Source organism: Pristiophorus japonicus, chromosome 18 (assembly GCF_044704955.1).
Source record: "Pristiophorus japonicus isolate sPriJap1 chromosome 18, sPriJap1.hap1, whole genome shotgun sequence".
Taxonomy (NCBI): Eukaryota; Metazoa; Chordata; class Chondrichthyes; family Pristiophoridae; genus Pristiophorus; species Pristiophorus japonicus.
In genome coordinates this window covers 64330333-64355255 of record NC_091994.1, presented here as the reverse complement: position 1 = coordinate 64355255, position 24923 = coordinate 64330333, and the positions used below count along the sequence as shown (strand labels likewise).

General features: G+C 45.0%; 1 protein-coding gene across 2 annotated transcripts in view; it reads left to right on the top strand.

Moving 5' to 3' along the window:
• Positions 1-24923, top strand: part of LOC139228764 (mucin-5AC) — a 55939-nt gene that overhangs the window by 9454 nt on the left and 21562 nt on the right. For both annotated transcript variants that reach the window (XM_070860104.1, XM_070860103.1), the window contains 4 exons: positions 15590-15764; positions 15871-15968; positions 19557-19731; positions 19975-20072. In XM_070860104.1, the coding sequence (XP_070716205.1) occupies positions 15590-15764; positions 15871-15968; positions 19557-19731; positions 19975-20072 (546 nt within the window). The remainder of the gene's footprint in view (positions 1-15589; positions 15765-15870; positions 15969-19556; positions 19732-19974; positions 20073-24923) is intronic.

Genomic DNA, 24923 nt, shown 5'->3' with positions numbered 1-24923 from the left:
GGCTGGCCCGTGCTGCCCCTGGGCCCCTGGCCCTGAACTCACACCTCTCCTGGGCCCTGAACTCACGCCTCTCCTGGGCCCTGATCACGTCCCTCCACAGTCTCTCACCACTCCTGCTGTACCTGCCCACGCTCCAATCACCGACCTGGACCTTGGTGACGTCATTCTTCACTGCCGTCACCCTCCTGCACCAGCTCGCGCTGCTCCCCGAGGCCTCCACGCAACTCCTGGGCCACTGCTCACCGATCCTTTTATGGCCCCGACCTGCCGCTGGTGTTCTCGCACAGGTCGGGGCCTCCACGCTAAAGCTGACACTGGTTATACAAGAAATGACAGTCTTAACTTGGAGAGTGGCACTCAAGACCTTGGGTTCATCAGATCCTTAGTCTTGGGAAATGGCTTGACACATCGTCTTCTGTTCCTTCTTTTCCAGTGTTTCCTAACCATCCTCAGACATCTCTTCTTCAGGGTCACTGATCGGTGGTGCCTTTAATGTCATTTCCTATTGCCTGCTGCCACCTTCACATGATGGTCCTGGGATCTGGGTACCAGGGCTCTGTCTTCTATGGCCATTTGCAGGCTCCTGGCAATGGCGGTGGAAGGAAATTCAGATTGGGCAATGAGGTGGTGATAGGCCTTGCTGTCTAAAATGTCCCTTGTTCTCCTGATGGTACTAAATGAGATCGCAGAGGAGTATCTAGACCATTGGCCCGGAATTTGTGGTCAGCGGCGAAGCAATGGAGGTCGCCGCTGGTCACGAAGTAAGATTCGGACAAAGTTCTCACGCTCCTTGTGTTGAAGTTCAGCTTTTCCGACGTGTAACTCAAATCAACGTAGTATAGTCGGAATTCCATAGTACGAGCTGCTGTGACGTCAACAAGCTGTCTGAGTAGCCAATCAAAATGCAGATTTCTTACTGACAACGAACCAGGAAGTGGGTAAGCTCTTAAATTCTAACTATTAAATATGTTAGAGAGAGCAAAACAAAAATTGGGGTTCTCATGTGGGGAAAAGGCAAACCTGAAATTAAGATGAACAAACTTTTCAAAGAAAATTTTTTTAAGTCTTTTTAAAAGTTTTTAATTTTGACTTTTAATAGAAAGGATAAATTTGACACGGCACGAGTTTTTCGGGGCCATAACATTTGTTTAGCTGTCAGTACGCTGTTAAAACCCCAGTTACACCTAATCCGTTCGGGGCTAACGTTTAGTGGGGAATTTAACTGCGTAATTCCTGCAGAAGAACGGAGGTTTCCATCAGTTTCCATGATTTGAGAGATTTCACTGATTGCTGGCTCTGTGGGTGGGCTCAGTGCAGCCTGTGGAGGTGCAGTGAATGACAGACCACAACGTCAGGATCTCCGCATTAGGCTGCGCGTGCGCTACATCCTGAAGTTTCAGTCAGTTCGCCATCATCAGGACCTCAAATTCCAGACCAATATTTCTACATTCAATGCTTTAGTTTTTCTGTATGATTAACGAGCTAGATGATTTCATTGTCTGAGTAGAACTTCGTCGTCTTCTTCTTTCATATCACAGTAGCAAAGCAAATCAAACGTCAATATCCAAGTTGGATATCCAGGCCAAAGCTTTCGGTGTAACAGCGTGGATTTCTTGTAGGCTGCCTGTGAATTCCCTGTGAGGGCAGCGCTCGATGATGTGCTCCAGGGTCTGATAAGCAGCTCCACAGTCGCACGATGGGGAGGCTTTAATCTTTTACCGATGGAGAAGGTGGCAGCATCGACCATGACCGGTTCTGAGGCTGTTGATGGTTGTCCACTGTTTGTGAGGAAGGTTTGATCCTTCAGGCTGTACTGTGGGCTCCTCGATAAGGAATCCATTCCATATGTCGCAGTTCTTCCAAGCATTTCGCCATCGGTCATCAAGGCTGAGGGGAGATCGCTGAAGGGCTTCGGCGATGGTCTAAAATGGCTGCCTAGATTGGAGACGGGTTGGTGATAGGTTGTTCAAGTTAGCCTGGATCAGCTGGTGTAGCGGTTGCATTCTCTGGAGACTGCATATTCGCGGCGTAGGTGTGGTGGTGCGATGTTTGCAAGCACAGTGAGCCAAGGTGTTGGTGTCCATAAAAGCGTACTGGTGATAATTCTCATAGTAGAATTCAGCTGGACATCAGCGGATTTGATATGTAGACTTGATAGCCATGCTGGAGAGCAGTACTCCGCTGTAGGGTACACCAGGACGAGTGCTGCCGTACCGAGGGTTTGAGCGTCTGCTCCCCATGTGGATCCGGCCAGTTTCTTGATCAAGTTGACCCTGCTCTTTAATTTCTTGCCAAGATTCCAGAGATGTTGGTAGACTGATGTTGGTAGACTGAATTGCGTTAGTGCAATATTAAGATCTTGCAGTGGTATAAGAACATAAGAACATAAGAACATAAGAAATAGGAACAGGAGTAGGCCATCTGGCCCCTCGAGCCTGCTCTTCCATTCAATAAGATCATGGCTGATCTGATCATGGACTCCGCTCCACATCCCTGCCCGCTCCCCATAACCCTTGACTCCCTTATCGCTCAAAAATCTGCGATCTCCACCTTAAATATATTCAATGACCCAGCCTCCACAGCTCTCTGGGGCATAGAATTCCACAGATTTACAAGCCTCTGAGAGATCAAATTCCTTCTCATCTCAGTTTTAAATGGGCCGCCCTTTATTCTGAGACTATATCCCCTAGTTTTAGTTTCCTCTGAGTGGAAACATCCTCTCTGCATCCACCTTGTCGAGCCCCCTCATTATCTTATGTTTCGATAAGACCACCTCTCATTCTTCTGATCTCCAATGAGCATAGGCTCAACCTACTCAACCTATCTTCATAAGTCAACCCCCTCATCCAAAAGATGTAATGCTATATGTTTTAACCAATCCCTGTAGCAAGCAGTTCATGCTCCAACAACTGAGTGAAGAAAATATTCCTAAGCTCTCACGTTCTTAGTGACAATGTTAAACTGATGAATGAAATTGTCTGTCCAACCACACAAAATACTCTTTCTCTATTCACTCGCAAACTTCTTCATAATTTTAACATTTCTAATAAATCTCCTCTTGCCCTTCTCTGCTCATATAGACATAGTCCTCGAATGTCAGGTGATCTGGAACACGCTGCCTGAAAGAGCGCTGGAAGCAGAGCCATTAATAACTTTCAAACGGGAATTGGATAAATATTTGAAGTGGAAACATTTGCAGAGCTATGGGGAATGAGCGGGGGAATGGGATTCATTTCATAGCTCTTTCAACGCATGGCCTCCTTCTGTGCTCTATCATTTTATGATTCTATAACCATACTTTCCTTCCCTGGCATGGTCCTACTGAATCTAGTTGTCATTTCCTTTGTATAATGGTATGTTCACAACTGCACAGAATACTCTAACTATGGCTGAACAAACGTTTGATACAAATTTATAGATTTCTCTTTACACTTATCCTCTATGGCCCCATTTATAACACCCAAAAAGCTGATGGCCTTTTTATGGCTTTATCTATCTGCCACTGCACTTTCAGGGAATTATGCATTTAAACCCTCAAATCTCCTTGTTCATCAATACCCTTAGCATCTTCCTTGTTTTTCCTTCCAAAATATATTACCTCATACTTATGCACAGTAAACTGTATCTGCCACCTCTCTGGGAGGGGGGAAAGGGATGTTATAGTGACTTTGCTCCAGTGTGAGTGACTAACTGAAACTTCAAGCTGTTGGGGCAGCCCCGGCATCTCGAGCAGCAATGTGATTGGTTGGTCTGGCGTTGGGTGCCCCATCTTCCTCTTCCTCCTCACCAATGGCATTCTCATCAGATAAGTAGAGCTGAGCGACTTCTTCCTCCTGCACCTCTGGTTCTCACTGCTGCGCTGTTATGGAGAAGGCAGCGCATCATGATTATCATAGACCCTCGCTGGTGAGTACTGAAGGAGACTCCAGAACTGTATAGGCACCTGAAGCACAACTAGAGCTTGTTCAATGACATACCTCATTGTCATATGGCTCGAGTTGTCCTGCTCCTGGGGTTCATCTATGGGGTTCCTCAGAGATTCCCTTGGTTCCCTTGCCGGCCAGGTTCCCTTATTCACTAGCAGCCACCCCATAAGGCTGGTTTCGGGTGGGAACATGCTAGGGATGTTGGACTGCCACAGTATGAAAGCATCAGGACAGCTCCAAGGGAATTTGGCAAAGACCTCCTTGAGCCTGATTTTGAGGTTGCACACAAACACTGATGGAATAAAATCCCTTGCGGTTGATGAATACTCCAGTTTGATATGCAGATGCTCAGCTTGACACGTGCGTGCAGTCGATGGCACCCTGCACCTGTGAGAAGCCAGCCAGAGACACACATCCGTGTGCCAGCTCATTCTGGCTATTGTTACCACAGAGAAAATGTATTTACCTCCCAGCCCTGGGTAGCACCAACACTGACTGAGCTGGCCGAGTCCTGAAGGACATAGCTGCCAGACTGGGCCTGCAGCAGGTGGTGAGAGAACCGACACGAGGGAAAAATCTTCTTGACCTCGTCCTCTACCTGTCACAGATGCATCTGTCCCTGACAGCATTGGTAGCAGCGACCACCGCACAGTCATTGTGGAGACAAAGTCCCGTCTTCACACTGAGGACACCCTTCATCGTGTTGTGTGGCACTACCACCGTGCTAAATGGGATAGATTCAGAACAGATCTTGAGCTCAAAACTGGGCATCCATGAGGTGCTGGTGGCCATCAGCAGCAGCAGAATTGTACTCCACCACAATCTGTAACCTCATGGCCCGGAATATCCCTCACTCTACCATTACCATCATGCCAGGGGACCAACCCTGGTTCAATGAGGAGTGTAGAACAGCATGCCAGGAGCAGCACCAGGCAAACCAAAAATGAGGTGCCAACCTGGGGAAGCTGCAACACAGGACTACATTCATGCTAAACAGCGGGATCTTGGGCTGAGTAACGTTGTGCAGGAGTATGGTTGGCAATGCACAATGGACAGACACAGCAGCATCAAGGTAACTGTAGGTTTATACAGGCTACCAATACCGCCTGCTGCACCCAGGGACCACCTGTTTTTTTCAGGCGTTTCCTGGGGCGGGCGTTAAATGAAGCGTTAAGGGCCAAATGTTCCATCCAGGGCGCTAGCGCAGCGTTGCACGACGATCAACGTCATCATCACACTAAAAACAGAGGGCGGGGCGGTAAGTTTTTGCACCGGCGCAAACTAATAGCCGAATCTTCCAGCCGGGCGCTAAATCTTGGACGCCCCCCCATAACGCACAAAAACTGCATTTAATGCTCCGCTGGGGCACTAACCAAGGTGCAAATGAGCCGAAAATCCAGCCTATCCCTCAAAACTGAAGATCCCCCTAAGATTGAGCTTCTACTGAGGGTAAAGTCCACAGTCTCCTACTTTTAAACTCCACTGCTTTTTTGCAGCATGACATTCATATCCAATCTTGAATATACAGCCAGATCTCTGTTATACCAGCTGTGTTACACATTTCATTCTATGCACATTTTTCAGTAAAATGATTGAATTCTTAAAGTTCCTTGTTTTTTCGGCTTACTTTTGGAATGTGGGCAATACATCGGATTACATCGGATATATGGCACAGAAACAGGCCATTCGGCCCAACCAGTCCATGCCGGCGTTAATGCTCCACTCGAGCCTCCTCCAGTCTTTCCTCATCTAAATCTATCAGCATAACCCTCTATTCCCTTCTCCCTCATATGCTTGTCTAGCCTCCCCCTAAATGCATCGATACTATTCACTTCAACCACTCCCTGTGGCAGCGAGTTCCACATTCGCACCACTCTCTGGGTAAAGAAGTTTCTGAATTCCCCATTGGATTTCTTGGTGACTATCTTATATTAACAGCCTCTAGTTCTGCTCTTCCCCACAAGTGGAAACATTCTCTCTGTATCCACTCTATCAAAACCTTTCATAATTTTAAAGACCTCTATTAGGTCACCCCTCAGCCTTTTTTCAAGAGAAAAGAGACCCAGCCTGTTCACCCTTTCCTGATATGTATACCTTTGCATTTCTGGTATCATCCTTATAAATCTTCTCTGCACCCTCTCCAATGCCTCTATATTCTTTCTATAATATGATGACCATAATTGTACGCAGTACCCCAAACGTGCTCTACTCAAAGTTCGATACAAGTTTAGCATAACTTCTCTACTTTTCAATTCTATACCTCTCGAAATAAACTCTAGTGCTTGGTATGCTTTTTTATCGCCTTGTTAACCTGTGTCGCAACTTTTAGTGGTTTGTGTATTTGTACTCTGAGATCCCTTTGTTCCTCTGCCCCACCCAGACTCACACCTGCCAAGTAATAAGTGATCTCCCTATTCTTCCTACCAAAATGTAATACCTCACATGTATCTGTGTTGAATTTCATTTGCCAATTATATGCCCATTCTAGAACATAAGAACATAAGAATTAGGAACAGGAGTAGGCCATCTAGCCCCTCGAGCCTGCTCCGCCATTCAATAAGATCATGGCTGATCTGGTCGTGGACTCAGCTCCACTTACCCACCCTCTCCCCGTAACCCTTAATTCCCTTATTGCTTAAAAATCTACCTATCTTTGACTTGAAAACATTCAATCAGCCAGCCTCAACTGCTTCCTTGGGCAGAGAATTCCACAGATTCACAACCCCTTGGGAGAAGAAATTCCTTCTCAACTCGGTTCTAAATTGGTTCCCCCGTATTTTGAGGCTGTGCCCCCTAGTTCTAGTCTCCCCCACCAATGGAAACAACCTCTCTGCCTCTATCTTGTCTATCCCTTTCATGATTTTAAATGTTTCTATAAAATCACCCCTCATCCTTCTGAACTCCAAGGAGTAAAGACCCAGTCTACTCAATCTATCATCATAAGTTAACCCCCTCATTTCTCGAATCAGCCGAGTGAATCGTCTCTGTACCCCTTCCAAAGCTAGTATATCCTTCCTTAAGTAAGGTGACCAAAACTGCACGCAGTACTCCAAGTGCAGCCTTACCAATACCTTATACAGTTGCAGCAACACCTCCCTGCTTTTGTACTCCATCCCTTTCGCAATGAAGGCCAACATTCCATTTGCCTTCCTGATTATCTGCTGCACCTGCAAACTAACCTTTTGGAATTCATGCACAAGGACCCCCAGGTCCTTCTGCACCACAGCATGTTGTAATTTCTCCCCATTCAAATAATATTCCCTTTTACTGGTTTTTTTTCCCAAGGTGGATGACCTCACACTTTCCGACATTGTATTCCATCTGCCAAACCTTAGCCCATTTGCTTAACCTATCCAAATCTCCTTGTAGCCTCTCTGAGTCCTCTACACAACCCACTTTCCCACTAATCTTAGTGTCATCTGCAAATTTTGTTGCATTACACTCTGTCCCCTCCTCTAGGTCATCTATGTATATTGTAAACAGTTGTGGTCCCAGCACTGATCTCTGTGGCACACCACTAACCACGATTTCCAACCGGAAAAGGACCCAATTATCCCGACTCTCTGCTTTCTGTTCGCCAGCCAATTCTCTATCCATGCTAATACATTTCCTCTGATTCCGTGTATCTTTATCTTCTGCAGTAACCTTTTGTGTGGCACCTTATCGAATGCCTTTTGGAAATCTAAATACACCACATCCATCGGTACACCTCTATCCACCATGCTCGTTATATCCTCAAAGAATTCCAGTAAGTTAGTTAAACATGATTTCCCTTTCATGAATCCATGCTGCGTCTGCTTGATTGCACTATTCCTATCCAGATGTCCCGCTATTTCTTCCTTAATAGTTTCAAGCATTTTCCCCACTACAGATGTTAAACTAACCGGCCTACAGTTACCTGCCTTTTGCCTGCCCCCTTTTTTAAACAGAGGCGTTACATTAGCTGCTCTCCAATCCGCTGGTACCTCCCCAGAGTCCAGAGAATTTTGGTAGATTATAACAAATGCATCTGCTATAACTTCCGCCATCTCTTTTAATACCCTGGGATGCATTTCATCAAGACCAGGGGACTTGTCTACCTTCAATCCCATTAGTCTGTCCAGCACTACCTCCCCAGTGATGGTGATCATCTCAAGGTCCTCCCTTCCCACATTCCTATGACCAGCAATTTTTGGCATGGTTTTTGTGTCTTCCACTGTGAAGACGGAAGCAAAATAATTGTTTAAGGTCTCAGCCATTTCCACATTTCCCATTATTAAATCCCCCTTTTCATCTTCTGAGGGACCAACATTTACTTTAGTCACTCTTTTCCGTTTTATATATCTGTAAAAGCTTTTACTATCTGTTTTTATGTTTTGCGCAAGTTTACCTTCGTAATCTATCTTCCCTTTCTTTATTGCTTTTTTTAGTCATTCTTTGCTGTTGCTTAAAATCTTCCCAATCCTCTAATTTCCCACTAACCTTGGCCACTTTATACGCATTGGTCTTTGATTTGATACTTTCCTTTATTTCCTTGGTTATCCACGGCTGGTTATCTCTTCTCTTGCCGCCCTTCTTTTTCACTGGAATATATTTTTGTTGCGCATTATGAAAGAGCTCCTTAAAAGTCCTCCACTATTCCTCAATTGTGCCACCGTTTAGTCTGTATTTCCAGTCTACTTTCGCCAACTCTGCCCTCATCCCACTGTCGTCCCCTTTGTTTAAGCATAGTACTCTCGTTTCTGACACAACTTCCTCAACCTCAATCTGTATTACAAATTCAACCATATTGTGATCACTCATTCTGAGACGATCTTTTACGAGATCGTTTATTTTTCCTGTCTCGTTACACAGGACCAGATCCAAAATGGCTTGCTCCCTTGTAGGCTCTGTTACATACTGTTCTAAGAAACAATCCCGTATGCATTCTATGAATTCGTCCTCCAGGCTACCCCCTGCGATTTGATTTGACCAATCGATATGTAGGTTAAAATCCCCCATAACTACTGCCGTTCCTTTTTCACATGCCTCCATTATTCCCTTGATTATTGCCCGCTCCACCATGAAGTTATTATTTGGGGGCCTATAAACTACGCCGACCAGTGACTTTTTCCCCTTACTATCTCTAATCTCCACCCACAATGATTCAACATTTTGTTCATTGGAGCCAATATCATCCCTCACAACTGCCCTGATATCATCCCTTATTAACAGAGCTACCCCACCTCCCTTCCATTCCTGCCTATCTTTCCGAATCGTCAGATACCCCTGTACGTTTAATTCCCAGTCCTGGCCACCTTGCAACCATGTCTCTGTAATGGCCACCAAATCATACCCATTTGTAATGATTTGTGCCGTCAACTCATTTACTTTATTTCTAATGCTGCGTGCATTTAGGTAGAGTGTTTTCATCCTAGTTTTTAAACCATGATTTTTAGTTTTTACCCCTCCTGCAGCCCTTTTATATTCAGTGGCCCTTTTTGTTTCTTGCCTTTGGTTTCTCTGCCCTCCACTTTTACTCATCTCTTTTCTGTCTTTTGTTTTTGTCTCCTTTTTGTTTCCCTCTGTCTCCCTGTATTGGTTCCCATCCCCCTGCCATATTAGTTTAACTCCTCACCAACAGCACTAGCAAACACTCCCCCTAGGACATTGGTTCCGTTCCTGCCCAAGTGCAGACCGTCCGGTTTGTACTGGTCCCACCTCCCCCAGAACCTGTTCCAATGCCCCACGAATTTGAATCCCTCCCTGCTGCACCACTGCTCAAGCCACATATTCATCTGTGCTATCCTGCGATTCCTACTCTGACTAGCACGTGGCACTGGTAGCAATCCCGAGATTACTACTTTTGAGGTCCTACTTTTTAATTTAACTCCTAGCTCCTTAAATTCGTCTCGTAGGACCTTATCCCTTTTTTTACCTATGTCGTTGGTATCAATGTGCACCACGACAACTGGCTGTTCTCCCTCCCTTTTCAGAATGTCCTGCACTCGCTCGGAGACATCCTTGACCCTTGCACCAGGGAGGCAACATACCATCCTGGACTCTCGATTGCGGCCGCAGAAACGCCTATCTATTCCCCTTATGATTGAATCCCCTATCACTATCGCTCTCCCACTCTTTTTTATGCCCTCCTGTACAACAGAGCCAGCCATGGTGCCATGAACTTGGCTGCTGTTGCTCTCCCCTAATGAGTCATCTCCCTCAACAGCACTTAAAACAGTGTATCTGTTTTGCAGGGGGATGACCAGATGGGACCCCTGCACTACCTTCTTTGTACTACTCTTCCTGCTGGTCTTCCATTCCCTAGCTGGCTGTGGATCCTTCTCATGCGGTAAGACCAACTCACTACACGTGCCACTTATGTCATTCTCAGCATCGTGGATGCTCCAGAGTGAATCCACCCTCAGCTCCAATTCCACAACGCGGTCCATCAGGAGATGGAGGCGGATACACTTCTTACACATGTAGTTGTAAGGGACACCGGAAGCGTCCCTGAGTTCCCACATGGCACATATCACGTGACCGATCTCTCCTGCCATGCCTTAACCCTTAGATACCCTTAAATTGGTAATAACAATGCTACAGTTTACTTACTGATATAAAAAGAAAAAGAAAAGCTACTCACCAATCACCAGCCAATCACTTACCCCATTGGCTGTGACGTCACCTTTTGATTCCTTTCTACTTCTTTTTTGCTTTCTCTCCCGCTGTAGCTGCACAAGTACGCCTTTTATAGGCCACTCCGACGCTGCTCCCAACTCTCGCCAACTGCCGCTGACTCTCGAGCTCCCGCTGGGCCTTTATAGGCCGCTCCGACGCTGCTCCCACCTCTCGCCAACTGCCGCTGACTCTCGAGCTCCCGCTGGGCCTTTTATAGGCCACTCCGACGCTGCTCCCACCTCTCGCCAACTGCCGCTCTGTAAGTTTATTAATGTCCCCCTGTAATTTGTTGCAGTCCTCCTCAGTATTGACTATCACCCAATTTGGTGTCATCCTCAAATTTAGAAATTGTGTTTTTGATTCCAAAGTCTAAATCGTTAATAAAAATTGTGAACAATGGTGGTCCCAGAACTGATCCTTGTGGAACACCACTACCCACCTTCTGCTACTGTGAATAGCTACCCTTTACCCCTACTCTCTGCTTTCTGTCTTGAAGCCAGCTAGCTCTCCATTCTGCTACTTGTCCCGACTCTGCATTCTCTGACCTTGTTCATCAGTCTATTATAGGGTTCCTTATCAAAAGCTTTTTGAAAATCTCGATAAATTACATCTACTGCATTACTCCTGTCTACTCTCTCTGTTCCCTCTTCAAAACATTCAATGAGGTTGGTCAAGCAAGACTTTCCCTTCTGAAATCCATGCTGACTATTAATATTATATTTTTGGTTTCGAGATTTTCTATTTTCTCCTTTAGTAGGGTTTTCATTATTTTCCCTACCACCGATGTTAAGCTGACTGGTCTATAGTTCACTAAACCTATTGTATCTTCCTTCATAAATATTGGTATTATGTTAGCTATCCATCATCATCATCATATCCATCATCATCGACCAGGCCAACATCCCCAGCATTGAAGCACTGACCACACTTGATCAGCTCCGCTGGGCAGGCCACATAGTTCGCAAAAATGTGCAAAAGGACATAGACAGGCTAAGTGAGTAGGCAAAAATTCGGCAGATAGAGTATAATATTGGAAAGTGTGAGGTCATGCACTTTGCCAGAAAAAAATCAAAGAGCAAGTTATTATTTAAATGGAGAAAAATTGCAAAGTGCCGCAGTACAATGGGACCTGGGGGTACTTGTGAAACACATGCAGATAGTATGCAGGTACAGCAAGTGATCAGGAAGGTCAATGGTATCTTGGCCTTTATTGCAAAGGGGATGGAGTATAAAAGCAGGGAAATCTTACTACAGCTATATAAGGTATTGATGAGGCCATACATGGAATACTGTGTGCAATTTTGGTTTCCATATTTACGAAAGGATATACTTGCTTTGGAGGCAGTTCAGAGAAGTTTCACTAGGTTGATTCCGGGGATGAGGGGGTTGACTTATGAGGAAAGGTTGAGTAGATTGGGCCTCTACTCATTGGAATTCAGAAGAATGAGAGGTGATCTTATCGAAACGTAAAAGATTATGAGGGGGCTTGACAAGGTGAATGCAGAGAGGATGTTCCCACTGATGCGGGAGACTAGACCTAGCGGGCACAATCTTAGAATAAGGGGCTGCCCATTTAAAACCGAGAAGAGGAGAAACTTCTTCTCTGAGGGTTGTAAATCTGTGGAATTCGCTGCCTCAGAGAGCAGTGGAAGCTGGGACATTGAATAAATTTAAGACAGAAATAGACAATTTCTTAAACGATAAGGGATTATGGGGAATGGGCAGGAAAGTGGAGCTGAGTCCATGATCAGATCAGCCATGATCTTATTGAATGGCGGAGCAGGCTCGAGGGGCCATATGGCTTACTCCTGCTCCTATTACTTATTTTCTTATGTTCTTATGCCAGACACGAGACTCCCAAAGCAAGTGCTTTACTTGGAACTCCTTCATGGCAAACGAGCCAAAGGTAGGCAGCGAAAACGTTACAAGGACACCCTCAAATCCTCCCTGATAAAATGCAACATCCCCACTGACACCTGGGAGTCCCTGGCCAAAGACTACCCTAAGTGGAGGAAGTGCATCCGGGAGGGCGCTGAGCACCTTGAATCTCGTCGCCAAGAGCATGCAAAAATCAAGCGCAGGCAGCGGAAAGAGCATGCGGCAAACCAGTCCCACCCACCCTTTCCCTCATCGACTATCTGTACCACCTGTGACAGGGACTGTGGTTCTCGTATTGGACTGTACAGCCACCTAAGAACTCATGTTAAGAGTGGAAGCAAGTCTTTCTCGATTCCGAGGGACTGCCTATGATGATGATGACATAGGCAGTCCCTTGAAACAAGGATGACTTGCTTCCACGCCAAAAAGGGATGAGTTCACAGGTGTTTCAATGAAGGACCTAATATTCCGGATACCGAACTACATCCTGAAGGGTGGAAGATGCCTGTGCGTGGATTTTTTTTAATGTGGGGTGGCCGTTGCACACCAGCCACCACACGGGTTTGACAGAGCTAGGTCTTGGTCCAGTGGCAAGGATTAACCAAGACGACTGGAGACCTGCTCTTCTGCACAGACCTAGTGCGCACACATATCGCAGTGTAGAAACATAGAAACATAGAAAATAGGTGCAGGAGTAGGCCATTCGGCCCTTCTAGCCTGCACCGCCATTCAATGAGTTCATGGCTGAACATTCAACTTCAGTACCCTATTCCTGCTTTCTCGCCATACCCCTTGATCCCCCTAGTAGTAAGGACCTCATCTAACTCCTTTTTGAGTTGCCCCTGGGCCCTCGCCTCTTCTGGCCCCAAACTCGCGCCTCTCCTGGGCTCCGATCACGTCTCTCTACAGTCTCTCGCCGCTCCTGCACTCTGACCTCGCCACTCCTGCTGTATCTGCCCACGCTCCAATCACCGACCTGGACCTTGATGACGTTCCCCTTCGCTGCCGTCGCCCTCCTGCACCAGCTCACGCTGTACCTTGCAGTGGCATACCACTGTGCTGCTCATGGCCGCCACTCACTGGCCCGACCTGCCGCTGATGATCTATCGCAGGTCGGGGCCAGCAGTCCACCAGTCCTCTGGCATTGCACCGTTTTTACACGAATTATTAAATATGAATCTACGAGCTTCAGGAGGCGAGAGTGTTACCCACTGAGCCAAGGCTGACATCACAAAGAGAAGGGGGGTGGTGCGAAGAGGGGTGGGAGGAAGAAAAATAAATAATTTTAAAATCATACTGGAAACGCAATATTAATGCCCATCCTTAGTTGCCCTGAAGGTATTACGAATCAAGCATTTCGTGTGGGAAAGTACTCACATGTAGACCAGATGGCAGGTCATCTTGAACATAAGAACATAAGAAATAGGAGCAGGAGTCAGCCATTTGGTCCCTCGGACCTACTCCACCATTCAATAATATCATGGCTGATCTGATCATGGACTCAGCTCCACTTCCCTGCCCGCTCCCTATAACCCTTGACTCCATTATCGCTCAAAAATCTGTCTATCTCCACCTTAAATATATTCAATGACCCAGCCTCCAAAACTCTCTGGGGCAGAGAATTCCATAGATTTACAGCCCTCTGAGGTCATTAGTTCCAATTTTAAGACAACCCAGTAATTTCCAGTCATTTTCCTAGATTTATTGATTCAACTTCACAATATACAATGTCGGGATTGGAACTCATCACCACTGGGATTCTAGTACTTTACTGGGACACTAGGCTATGATACTTGAATTTTGCATTATTAATCATTTGATTTCAAATGGTCCAAACAACATTAGATATTTGTAAAAAAATGGTATAATGAAATGCTATCTTACACTTTGGAAATTATGGGAATGAATTTCTTCAGGGTTCGCCCATTTATGCTGCTTTTCTGGATTTCCGAATCTCTTAAGTTATGGTGGACCAGTAGGAGAATTCCCATGGACATTCACCTCCTAATATTTATGAAGCTAATGCTTTAATTTTGCTGTGTATTTAATGACAACTGGATGGTTGTTTGTGATAGAATTGTACTTGCAGTAGTGTGTTATTACGCATTACTGGCCTTGCGATAATACAGCGCATTGGAACACCAGCATACTGCATAAGGAGTGGAGAGACGCCAATACTCTGTGTTACTGGCACAGTGGGGAGGCATCAAGCAGTGGGCAAACACACAAGGTTCAGAGATGAGAGGAAACCTATATCCAGCCCTCAAATTTTAATTAGGGTTGCGTTGAGGCTGATCGGGGTGGGGGTAATTTTTCACTTTCACCGCCAGGGTCCATTCATTGTCGAACGTGTCCGATTTTCAGTCCATTGATATCAATGGAATGGAAATAGGACAGCTTCTACAATGGGCGTATGATCTGGTCTGTCTGATTACTGCCCCTTGGCAGTGAAGGTGAAAATTACCCTACGTAGTCCTTACCATTGTTTAAATAACTTTTAGCTCCACATATTATTCATCACAATTGTATTTCTGTCCAAACAGTTATCAGCGTATTGTTTCCACTGAGGAGTGGTTGATAATTTGGGTTCGAACACAGCTTTGCAGCTCTGACCCAATTTTAATCCAGGAGATTGGATCAAATACAACTCTCCTTCCATCACTGCTTTAGGAATTAATGTCACAGTATCAAAATAGCAATTGTTTTTATGGGATAATGTCTCTGGTGCTTGAGGCTGGAATTCCGTAATTAAAACCAATTTGATCAGTCTTAGCATAGTTTGAAGCAACTTCAATTTAACTACAAAATAGTTCATAGAATTTAAGTAGGAAGGAAAATATAAAAGATCGTGTAACAAAACCTTATTACTTATTTCTGTTTTATCATATAAACCAATACTGCTTATGGAATGGAACATTTTCCACTTGCGTTCTCTCAAAAATCACTAGATCCTTCAATTTTTCTTTCCTTTTTAATTAATCTCTCAGTAATCAGCCTAAGCAACCAATGGCTGTTCTGCTTACTGGGGTGCCTCCAGAAGGAATCCATCTGTTAACACTTCTCTCTTTCTATCCCTCATCCACTAAACCACAACTATTCTTAAATGTGTTGCTCACAGTCTGATTTTTGTCTGTTCCTTTCACCAGGTAATTGCAAAACTCAGTGGTTCGACCGCGACGACCCATCAGGAAAAGGGGATTATGAAGTTTTTGTGAATCTCCAAAATGAATATCCTGGTCAGATTTGCAGGAACCCGGTGGCCTGTGAAGTGGAGACAGTTTCAGGAATTCCAGCCTCAAACTCTGGAGACAACATTGCCCCGTAAAAATCATTCTGGACATACTACTTTGATAATGTGATATTATTTCCAAGCGTATAAATTGTTTTAACGAGGACATTAATCACACTATTATTCTGTATTAAACAGGTGCAGCATTTCTTCTGGATTTACTTGTGTGAATGAGGAACAGGAAGATGGGAAATGTAAAGATTACAAAATACGGTTTACCTGCCCTGAATCATTTTGTAAGTATTGACCATTTGTAAAAGTTGATTTATCAACTGTTACCTTCCACTTTGGAAACAATCGGGTGGATTTTTGTCTTCACCACCTGGGCAGCAATCAAGTGGAGCAGATGGTCCACCCTTTATCGAACCCGCCGCAAATCAATGGAATGAAAATCAGATGTGCTGTACAATGGCTGGGCAATCCACTACACCAGACTGCCATCCAGGTGATGAAGATGAAAATCAACGTCAGTGGTTCTACATTCCATTATGTAATTTTACTGCACATTTAAGTAAAGAAAGACTTGCATTTATATAGCACCTTTCACATTCTCAGGGTGTCCCAAAGCGCTTCACAGCCAATGGACCACTTTTGGAATGTAGTCTCTGTTATAATGTAGGAACCGCGGCAGTCACTTTGCACACAGCAAGCTCCCACAAACAGCAATGAGATAAATTACCCGATAATCTGTTTTGGTGTTATTGTTTGAGGGATAAATATTGGTCTGGATACTGGGAGAACTCCCCTGCTCTTCTTCAAATAGTGCCATGGGATCTTTTACATCTACCGGAGAGGGCAGACAATTTAACATCTCATTCAAACGATGCAGTCCTTTCTCAGTGTTGAGTGTCAACCTTGCTATGTGCTCAAGTCTGTGGACCTGGACTTGAATACAAGACCCTCTGACTCAGAGGTGAGAGTACTAACTATGAAAGATATTCAATTCCTACCATAAGGAACCTAGAAAGATGCAGCAAGGTGAATTGTGAGGGGTGCTTCAAGGCATGTTGCCAACCATGACCATAACGGGGTTACAACTCACTACTCCATTTATGATATCTATCCCTATCAAACCAAGTTATGTACCGGAGCACGAATTTGTAAAATTTACCCCATTTTATATGATACGCACAAGTGGAGTTTTTGTTCCTTTTTCCAGTTGACAAGATTTTAAGGCCATCAAATTCCCAGGGAGGGTGGGGGAGGCAGAGGCAGAGTTTGGCTGGAATGGAACCTCTGCCTAACCAATGATGCCGCCCTGATGCCATCCACAATAACGGGGGCAGACCAATTTGCATGTCCTGAGTGGGCACCCACGCCATTTCTGCCACGATTAAGGCTCCCTCTGAGTTGAGAGGATAGGATACAAGAAGAATTTTGTCGTCCCGTAAATGCTCAAACTCCCCCCTCCCCAAGCGTCCAGCATTGCTTCATGCATAACTGAGAGAAATATGTTGTATTTCCTTTATTTAAATTGGATTATAATATGCCTGCTTAGCTAATTGTGGGGAAGGCGAGTTATGGGACCGACTTCAAAAGTTCCAGCAATTCCAACAGAGACAAAAAGAGGTGGAACTGTACTGGGTTAAGAGTTCTACCCCAAATTCCACCCACTTCCCATTGCCCACCCCATGCAACCTGACCCCAGCAGATGTGGGGCCTCAGATTGTATTTCACTGCACTTTACAGGGGAACGCAGACTATGTACATATTGCATAGCAACAGCAATCGACCTTCAGTCAGTTTGCTCGTTGGGTAGCCAATGTGAAGTGTAAGTCACAATCAGCATTCAGAAACATGTTTCCATTCATTAACTTTAGCACTATTTTTAACAAAAGCTGCATCAGTTGGAACGAACAGCCCCGATGTTTATAGCAACTTCTTATGGTAGAGATTAAACTTTCTCTGTAAGAAGATGAAATTGAACTATATTAGCACAATATTCCAATGCTCTCCTGGCTGGCCTCTTATCTTCCACCCTCTGTAAACCTGAGCTCTACCAAAACTCGGCTGCCCGTATCCTAACTCACACCAAGTCCTGTCAACCTATCACCCCTGTGCTCGCTAATCTACATTCGCTTCCGGTCCGGCAACGCTTCATATTTAAAATTCTCATCATTGAGTTCAAATCCCTCCATGGCCTCACCCCTCCTTATCTCTTTACCTCCTCCAACCCTCCAAGAATTCTGCATTCCTCCAATACTGGCCTCTTTTGAATCCACTATTTCCTTCGTCACACTATTTGTGGCCATGCCTTCAGCTGCTCTAAGCTCTGGAATTCCCTCCCTAAACCTCTCTACCTCCTTACCTCTCTCTCCTCCTTTAAGGCGCTGCTTAAAACTTACCTCTTTGACCAAGCTTTTGGTCACCTGTCCCAATATCTCCTTATGTGGCTCAGTGTTAAATTTTGTCTGATTACACTCCTGTGAATTGCCATAGGATGTTTTACTACATTGAAAGCGCTGTATAAATGCAAGTTGTTGTTGTAATATTGTGCACCAAGAAGTGGTACAACACACTGCATCAGAGAGCAGTCCGAACCCAACACCCAGGATTCCTAATCACAGTCATTCAATGTGGCGGACACAGAGCACAACCCAAACACTTCCCTCAGGGACAAAAGACCATCAAAATCCGAGTGAACATTGATAGAGAAAACTGTGTAACATCATGTTGAATCTTCAGGTTTCAGTTCAGTTAGGTGGAGAAGCCGGGGTTGTTCTCTTAAAGCAGAAAAGGTTGAGAGGAGATTTGATAGAGGTGTTCAAAATCATGAGGGGTCTAGACAGAGTAGATAGAGAGAGAAACTGTTCCCATTGGCGGAAGGGTCGAGAACCAAAGGGCACAGATTTAAGGTGATTGGCAAAAGAACCAAAGGTGACATTAGGCAAACCTTTTTTACACAGCGAGTGGTTAGGATCTGGAATGCACTGCCTGAGAGGGTAATGGAGGCAGACTCTATCGTGGTTTTCAAAAGGGAATTGGATAAGTACCTAATGGAAAAAAAATTGCAGGGCTACGGGGAAAGGGCGGGGGAGTAGGCCTGGCTGAGGTGCTCTTGCAGAGAGCCGGCACGGGCGCGATGGGCCAAATGGCCGCCTTCCGTGTTGTAACCATTCTAGAATTCTATTGAAACATTTATCATTATCAATTGAGGACATGGCTGATAGCTTGGGTTCGAAGGCTTATTCTAACCCAAGTGGAATTAGGCTGGATAGCTCTTTTTCGGTCGGCACAGACACGACGAGTCGAACGGCCTCCTCCTATGTTGTAAATTTCTATGATTCTATGATCGGATTCAACCCAGGACTTGGTTTTAGTCTAAAGATCGAATGAAATTAAAGTCTCTCTCTGTGCTGCTGCAAGGAATTGGAATCTCTGCCTAGTTTCCTCCTGTAAATCCACTCCGAAAAAATAATCCTTAGTTTGGTTCTTACGGGCACTACATAAACCTCCTGGAGATGAAAGTCAACTTCGACGGGGGTACAAAGTGAGCCGGAGCAGATTGGCTGTCTGTTATTCACCGCACCCCATTTTTCTTTCCATTGAAGTCAATGTAACTGATGTGCACAAAATTCACATGCAAAAATAAGTAATAAGTTCTAGTGCCAGACCCTTTGCTTTTTCATTTCTAATTAAGTCCTCTCAGATATCACCTGGAGAAACCAATTATTATTCCATATAATTTTACTTTAACCAGCTCACCACCAAAAGGAGCCCATCATTAATGTGTGCTTTTCTATTTTTCACCCACTAAGCCATATTTTTCAATTCCATCTTTGAACATGTTGCTTACTGTGTACTTGTATTTTCCCTTTAACCAGGCAAGTGCACCACTGAGTGGTTTGACCGCGATAACCCAACAGGAGTTGGGGATCATGAAGATTTCGCAAATCTCCAAAAAGAATTTCCTGGACAGATCTGCTGTAACCCAATTGCCTGTGAAGTAGAGACAACATCTGGAATACCTGCCTCAAGCTCTGGAGACAACATTTCCCCGTAAAAACAGTTCCTGCCATCATCTTCTGATTCTGTGGGGGTAATTTTAACCTAACCCACCTGTCGGGAAACTGATAGAATCGGATTGGGGACCCACTTTATACTCCGCTCGAGTTTATTTTGCATTGACTCCGGTTTCCTGCCAAACAGATTAGATTAAAATTACCCCCTTTGTGTTTATTTCAAAGAATATGAATTGTTTTAGCAATACATTATCATATCCTCCCATTTTGTATTAAACAGGTGCAGCATTTCTTCTGGATTTACTTGTGTCAATAAAGACCAAAATGGTGGGAAATGTGAAGATTACAGAATACGATTTACCTGCCCTAAATCTTTCTGTAAGTATTGGACATTTGTAAAAGTTGATTTAACGAATGTTAATACTGAGTTGTAAATAATGGTTCTACATTCAATGCAGCCATGTTTCTGTATGTAAGTACGAACCAGATGGATGCATTCTCTGGGTAATGTTAGAATAATATAAATCATTGCGAACCTGCTTGTGGTATATCGCACCGGAACATTGACAGACTGGGGCCGAACATCTTTGAGGCCAATATCGCAGCGTAAAGTCCAAAATTCCCACACCAGTGACTCTGGCACGAACTCTGCTTTGTATTAATGCTTGGGGGTCACCAGACACCAGAGGGCACCGCGGTCGGAGGTCATCGAGCAGTACGCATGTGGCATGTGTGCTTGGTCACCTGTATATAAGCTGGGTGTCTTTGTCACACAGGCACTCTCAGGCTGGAATAAAGATGGATCAGGTTGCACCTGAGTGAGTTTACAGTAACCAGACTCTTGAGTCGTTACAAACTCTGCCAGAGTTTGTGAAATCACTCGGCGGTCACCTCACCTCAGCAGGTGTTCACACCTCAAATGACCTTTCTCAGATCATCGAATGCACTAGGAGGCCTGGAAACTCAGCAGATGGCAGTCCACTTTAGAGGGAGGGAGTGCTAGGCCAAATATCATCTGCCCATTGGCCCCCTTTGTAAAAGGTCTAAAATAAAATGTTGCCTTAAACAAGGTGTCCAGGCTGTGATACAGGTCTAGACCCCAAGGTGGGGCACAATTATACCTCTTCTTGGGCTAGTGCATGTATTTTCCTTCGAGCTGGCACTACACCAGGTCACCTCCAGGCTGGGACAATGAAACTCTCAGTCTGAGGCCCCTATTTCTGGCCCATTCGCCCTCATAGAAACATAGAAAATAGGTGCAGGAGTAGGCCATTCGGCTCTTCGAGCCTGCACCACCATTCAATAAGATCATGGCTGATCATGCAACTTCAGTATCCCATTCCTGCTTTCTCTCCATACCCCTTGATCCCTTTAGCTGTAAGGGTCATATCTAACTCCCTTTTGAATATATCTAACGAACTGGCCTCAACAACTTTCTGTGGTAGAGAATTCCACAGGTTCACAATTCTCTGAGTGAAGAAGTTTCTCCTCATCTCGGTCCTAAATGGCCTACCCCTTATCATTAGACTGTGACCCCTGGTTCTGGATTTTCCCAATATCGGGAACATTTTTCCTGCATCTAACCTGTCCAATCCCGTCAGAATTGTATATGCTTCTATGAGATCGCCTCTCATTCTTTTAAATTCCAGTGAATATAAGCCTAGTCGATCCAGTATTTCTTCATATGTCAGTCCTGCCATCCTGGGAATCAGTCTGGTGAACCTTCACTGCACTCTCTCAATAGCAAGAATGTCCTTCCTCAGATTAGGAGACCAAAACTGTACACAATATTCAAGGTGTGTACAACTGCAGTAAGACCTCCCTGCTCCAATATTCAAATCCTCTCGCTATCAAGGCCAACATGCCATTTGCCGCCTTCACCACCTGCTGTACCTCCATGCCAACTTTCAATGACTGATGTACCATGACACCTAGGTCTCGTTGCACCTCCCCTATTCCTAATCTGTCACCATTCAGATAATATTCTGCCATCCTGTTTTTGTCACCAAAGTGGAAAACTTCACATTCAGCTACATTACACTGCATCTGCCATGCATTTGTCCACTCACCTAACCTGTCCATGTCACCCTGCAGCCTCTTAGCATCCTCCTCACAGCTCACACTGCCACCCAGCTTAGTGTCATCTGCAAACTTGGAGACATTACATTCAATTCCTTCATCTAAATCATTAATATATATTGTAAATAGCTGGGGTACCAGCACTGAACCTTGCGGTAACCCACTAGTCACTGCCTGCCATTCTGAAAAGGACATGTTTATTCCTACTCTTTGCTCCCTGTCTGCCAACCAGTTCTCTATCAACATCAATACATTACCTCCAATACCATGTGCTTTAATTTTGCACACTAATCTCTTGTGTGAGACCTTGTCAAAAGCCTTTTGAAAGCCCAAATACGCCACATCCACTGGTTCTCCCTTGTCCACTCTACTAGTTACATCCTCAAAAAATTCTAGAAAATTTGTCAAGCATGATTTCCCTTTCATTAATCCATGCTGACTTGGACCGATACTGTCACTGCTTTCCAAAAGTGCTGCTATTATATCTTTAATAATTGATTCCAGCATTTTCCCCACTACCGATGTCAGGCTAACCGGTCTATAATTCCCTGTTTTCTCTCTCCCTCCTTTTTTAAAAAGTGGGGTTACATTAGCTACCCTCCAATCCATAGGAACTGATCCAGACTCTATAGAATGTTGAAAAATGATCACCAATGCATCCACTATTTCTAGGGCCACTTCCTTAAGTACTCTGGGATGCAGACTATCAGGCCCTGGGGATTTATTGGCCTTCAATCCCATCAATTGCCCTAATACAATTTCCTGACTCATAAGGATTTCCTTCAGTTCCTCCTTCTCGCTAAACCCTCGGTCTCCTATTATTTTCGGGAGGTTATTCGTGTCTTCCTTAGTGTAACCAGAACCAAAGTATTTGTTCAATTGGTCTGCCATTTCCTTGTTCCCCATTATGAATTCACCTGATTCTGACTGCAAGGGACCTACATTAGTCTTCACTAATCTTTTTCTCTTCACATATCTATGTTTCATCACATATCAGATGTGAATGTCCATGTGTGGGGCAGGCAGTGCAGGCCAGCACCTGGTATAACTGGTTTCCAACCTACTTTGCAGGCCTTTCATTGCACTCCCACAAGACTGACAGCAACAGTGCAGAGGAAGGCCCACAACTTTCTGGACCACTGTGCTTAAGTGTAAAGTAATGTATTTTTAGAAGGAAAAATGAGGAGTGAAAGTATACACTCAATGGATGTATGTGGATGAACAGACAGACATTGATGTTCAAATATCTAATTCTCTGAAACTCTAAGTACAGGGAGAAAAAGCTGTAAAGAAGTCCAATTGATTTGTTTTTTTTAAATAAGGGAACAGAGTACACGGTGTAAGAAGTAATGATATATTTCAATAATACCTTGGTTAGGCCATAGTTGTGTGCAGTTCTGGACGCTCCGTGGCAGAAAGGATATTAAACCCATGTGGACCATACACCAAGGTGGAAAATTACATTTATGAGAAGAAATTTCAGATTCTGGGACTATTGCTACTGGAAGGGAAAAGGCTGAAGAGATTTAATAGAGATGTTTAAAGTTGAGGGCTTTTGTTGGACTAAATAGGGAATGACCATGGCTAGAATTTTCTTTATGGGGGCGAGGCGGGGCGGGGGTTCTAAGGCAGGTGGGAAACCCGGGATCCCGCAGTCCCTGCCGACTTTACCAGCAGGGCCTAATTTGAATGCGAGGCCTCGGTTTCCTGCCCGCAGCCAGCAGGCTTGAGAGGCTGTCTGTTTACAGGTGGGTAGGCCTCAGTTGCAAGGGGTCGGTTGTGGGGAGAGATCAGAGGGGGGTCTGGGATCGGGCGGGGGGACGATGGATCAGCAGATGGGGTCGGCAATCAGCAGATGGGGGTCGGCAATTGGCGGGAGGGGGGGAAAGAGGATCAGCGGGTGGGTTGCAGGATCGGCAGGGGATCGGCAGGCGATAGGAGGGTGGTCGGATTCGGGGAGATTGGGAATTGACAGGCAAGAAGGGATCGCCGACGGGTAGGGGGGTCGGTGATGTGGAATCGAGGATTGGGGGATCAGAGGATCAGGGCCGGCCTCATTATTGTTTGGGGGTCGGAAGGCCTGGGAAAGTGATTGGAGGCCTCATGAGGAGGGTGGTCTCCGATCACGGGAGGCGGGTATGGTAGGGACCCTGGATCCAGGAGTTGGATATAAAGCCCCTGGGTGCAGCAGTCCCCACCTGTTTAACTGCCGGGTTTTATAAATTATGTGAAACCTGTCCCCAGGCAGTTAAACACAAAATGGAGGAGGTTTCCAGCCTCATTACAATATTTAAATTGTGGTAACGCCCCCTGGCAGCGGGTTGGCTGCCCTCATCCCGTACCGCCTCCAGGGAAAGCGGAAGTGGGTGGTTTGGAGATGGGATCAAGTCAAGATTTACATTTTTAACAATTTAATGGCCCCCACCCCCCAAACTCTCCCATTTTTTTTGAAGCTATTTCTTCTGGTTGGGCAATCAGTAACAGGGATCATCAATATAAAATTGTCATTAAGCAAGTGAGGAGAGAGGTGAGGAGAATGTTTTTACACCGGGGCTTGCTATCATATGGAATGCATTGTCTCAGCGAGTAGTTGAGGCAGAGACCACTGCATTTTTCAACAACAACTTAAATTTATATAGCGCTTTTAACGTAGAAAAATATCCCAAGACTCTTAATAAAGGCATAAACAGTCAAAAATAGATGCTGTGACAAAGAGGGGTTGCCAATAGCTGGAACAGACGTGGGTTCAAAGAGGGGTCTTAAAGAAGAGGAAGGTGGAGAGGGAAAGAGGTTTAGCGAGAGAATTCCAGAGCATGCGGCCTAGACAGAAAGGAGGCAGGAAGCAAAGGTTGATGGGTGTTTTTGTGACTGAAAGGCTGTATCCAGTGGGGTTCTGCAGGGCTCAGTGCTGGGTCCCTTGTTTTTTGTGGTATATATCAATGACTTGGACTTGAATATTGGGGGTATGATTAAGAAGTTTGCAGATGATACTGTGATTGATAATGAAGAAGAAAGCTGTGGACTGCAAGAAGATATTGGTCAGGTGAGCAGAACAGTGGCAAATGGATGTTCAATCCAGAGAAGTGTGAGGTAATGCATTTGGGGAGGGCTAACAAGGCAAGGAAATACACATTAAATGGTACGACACTG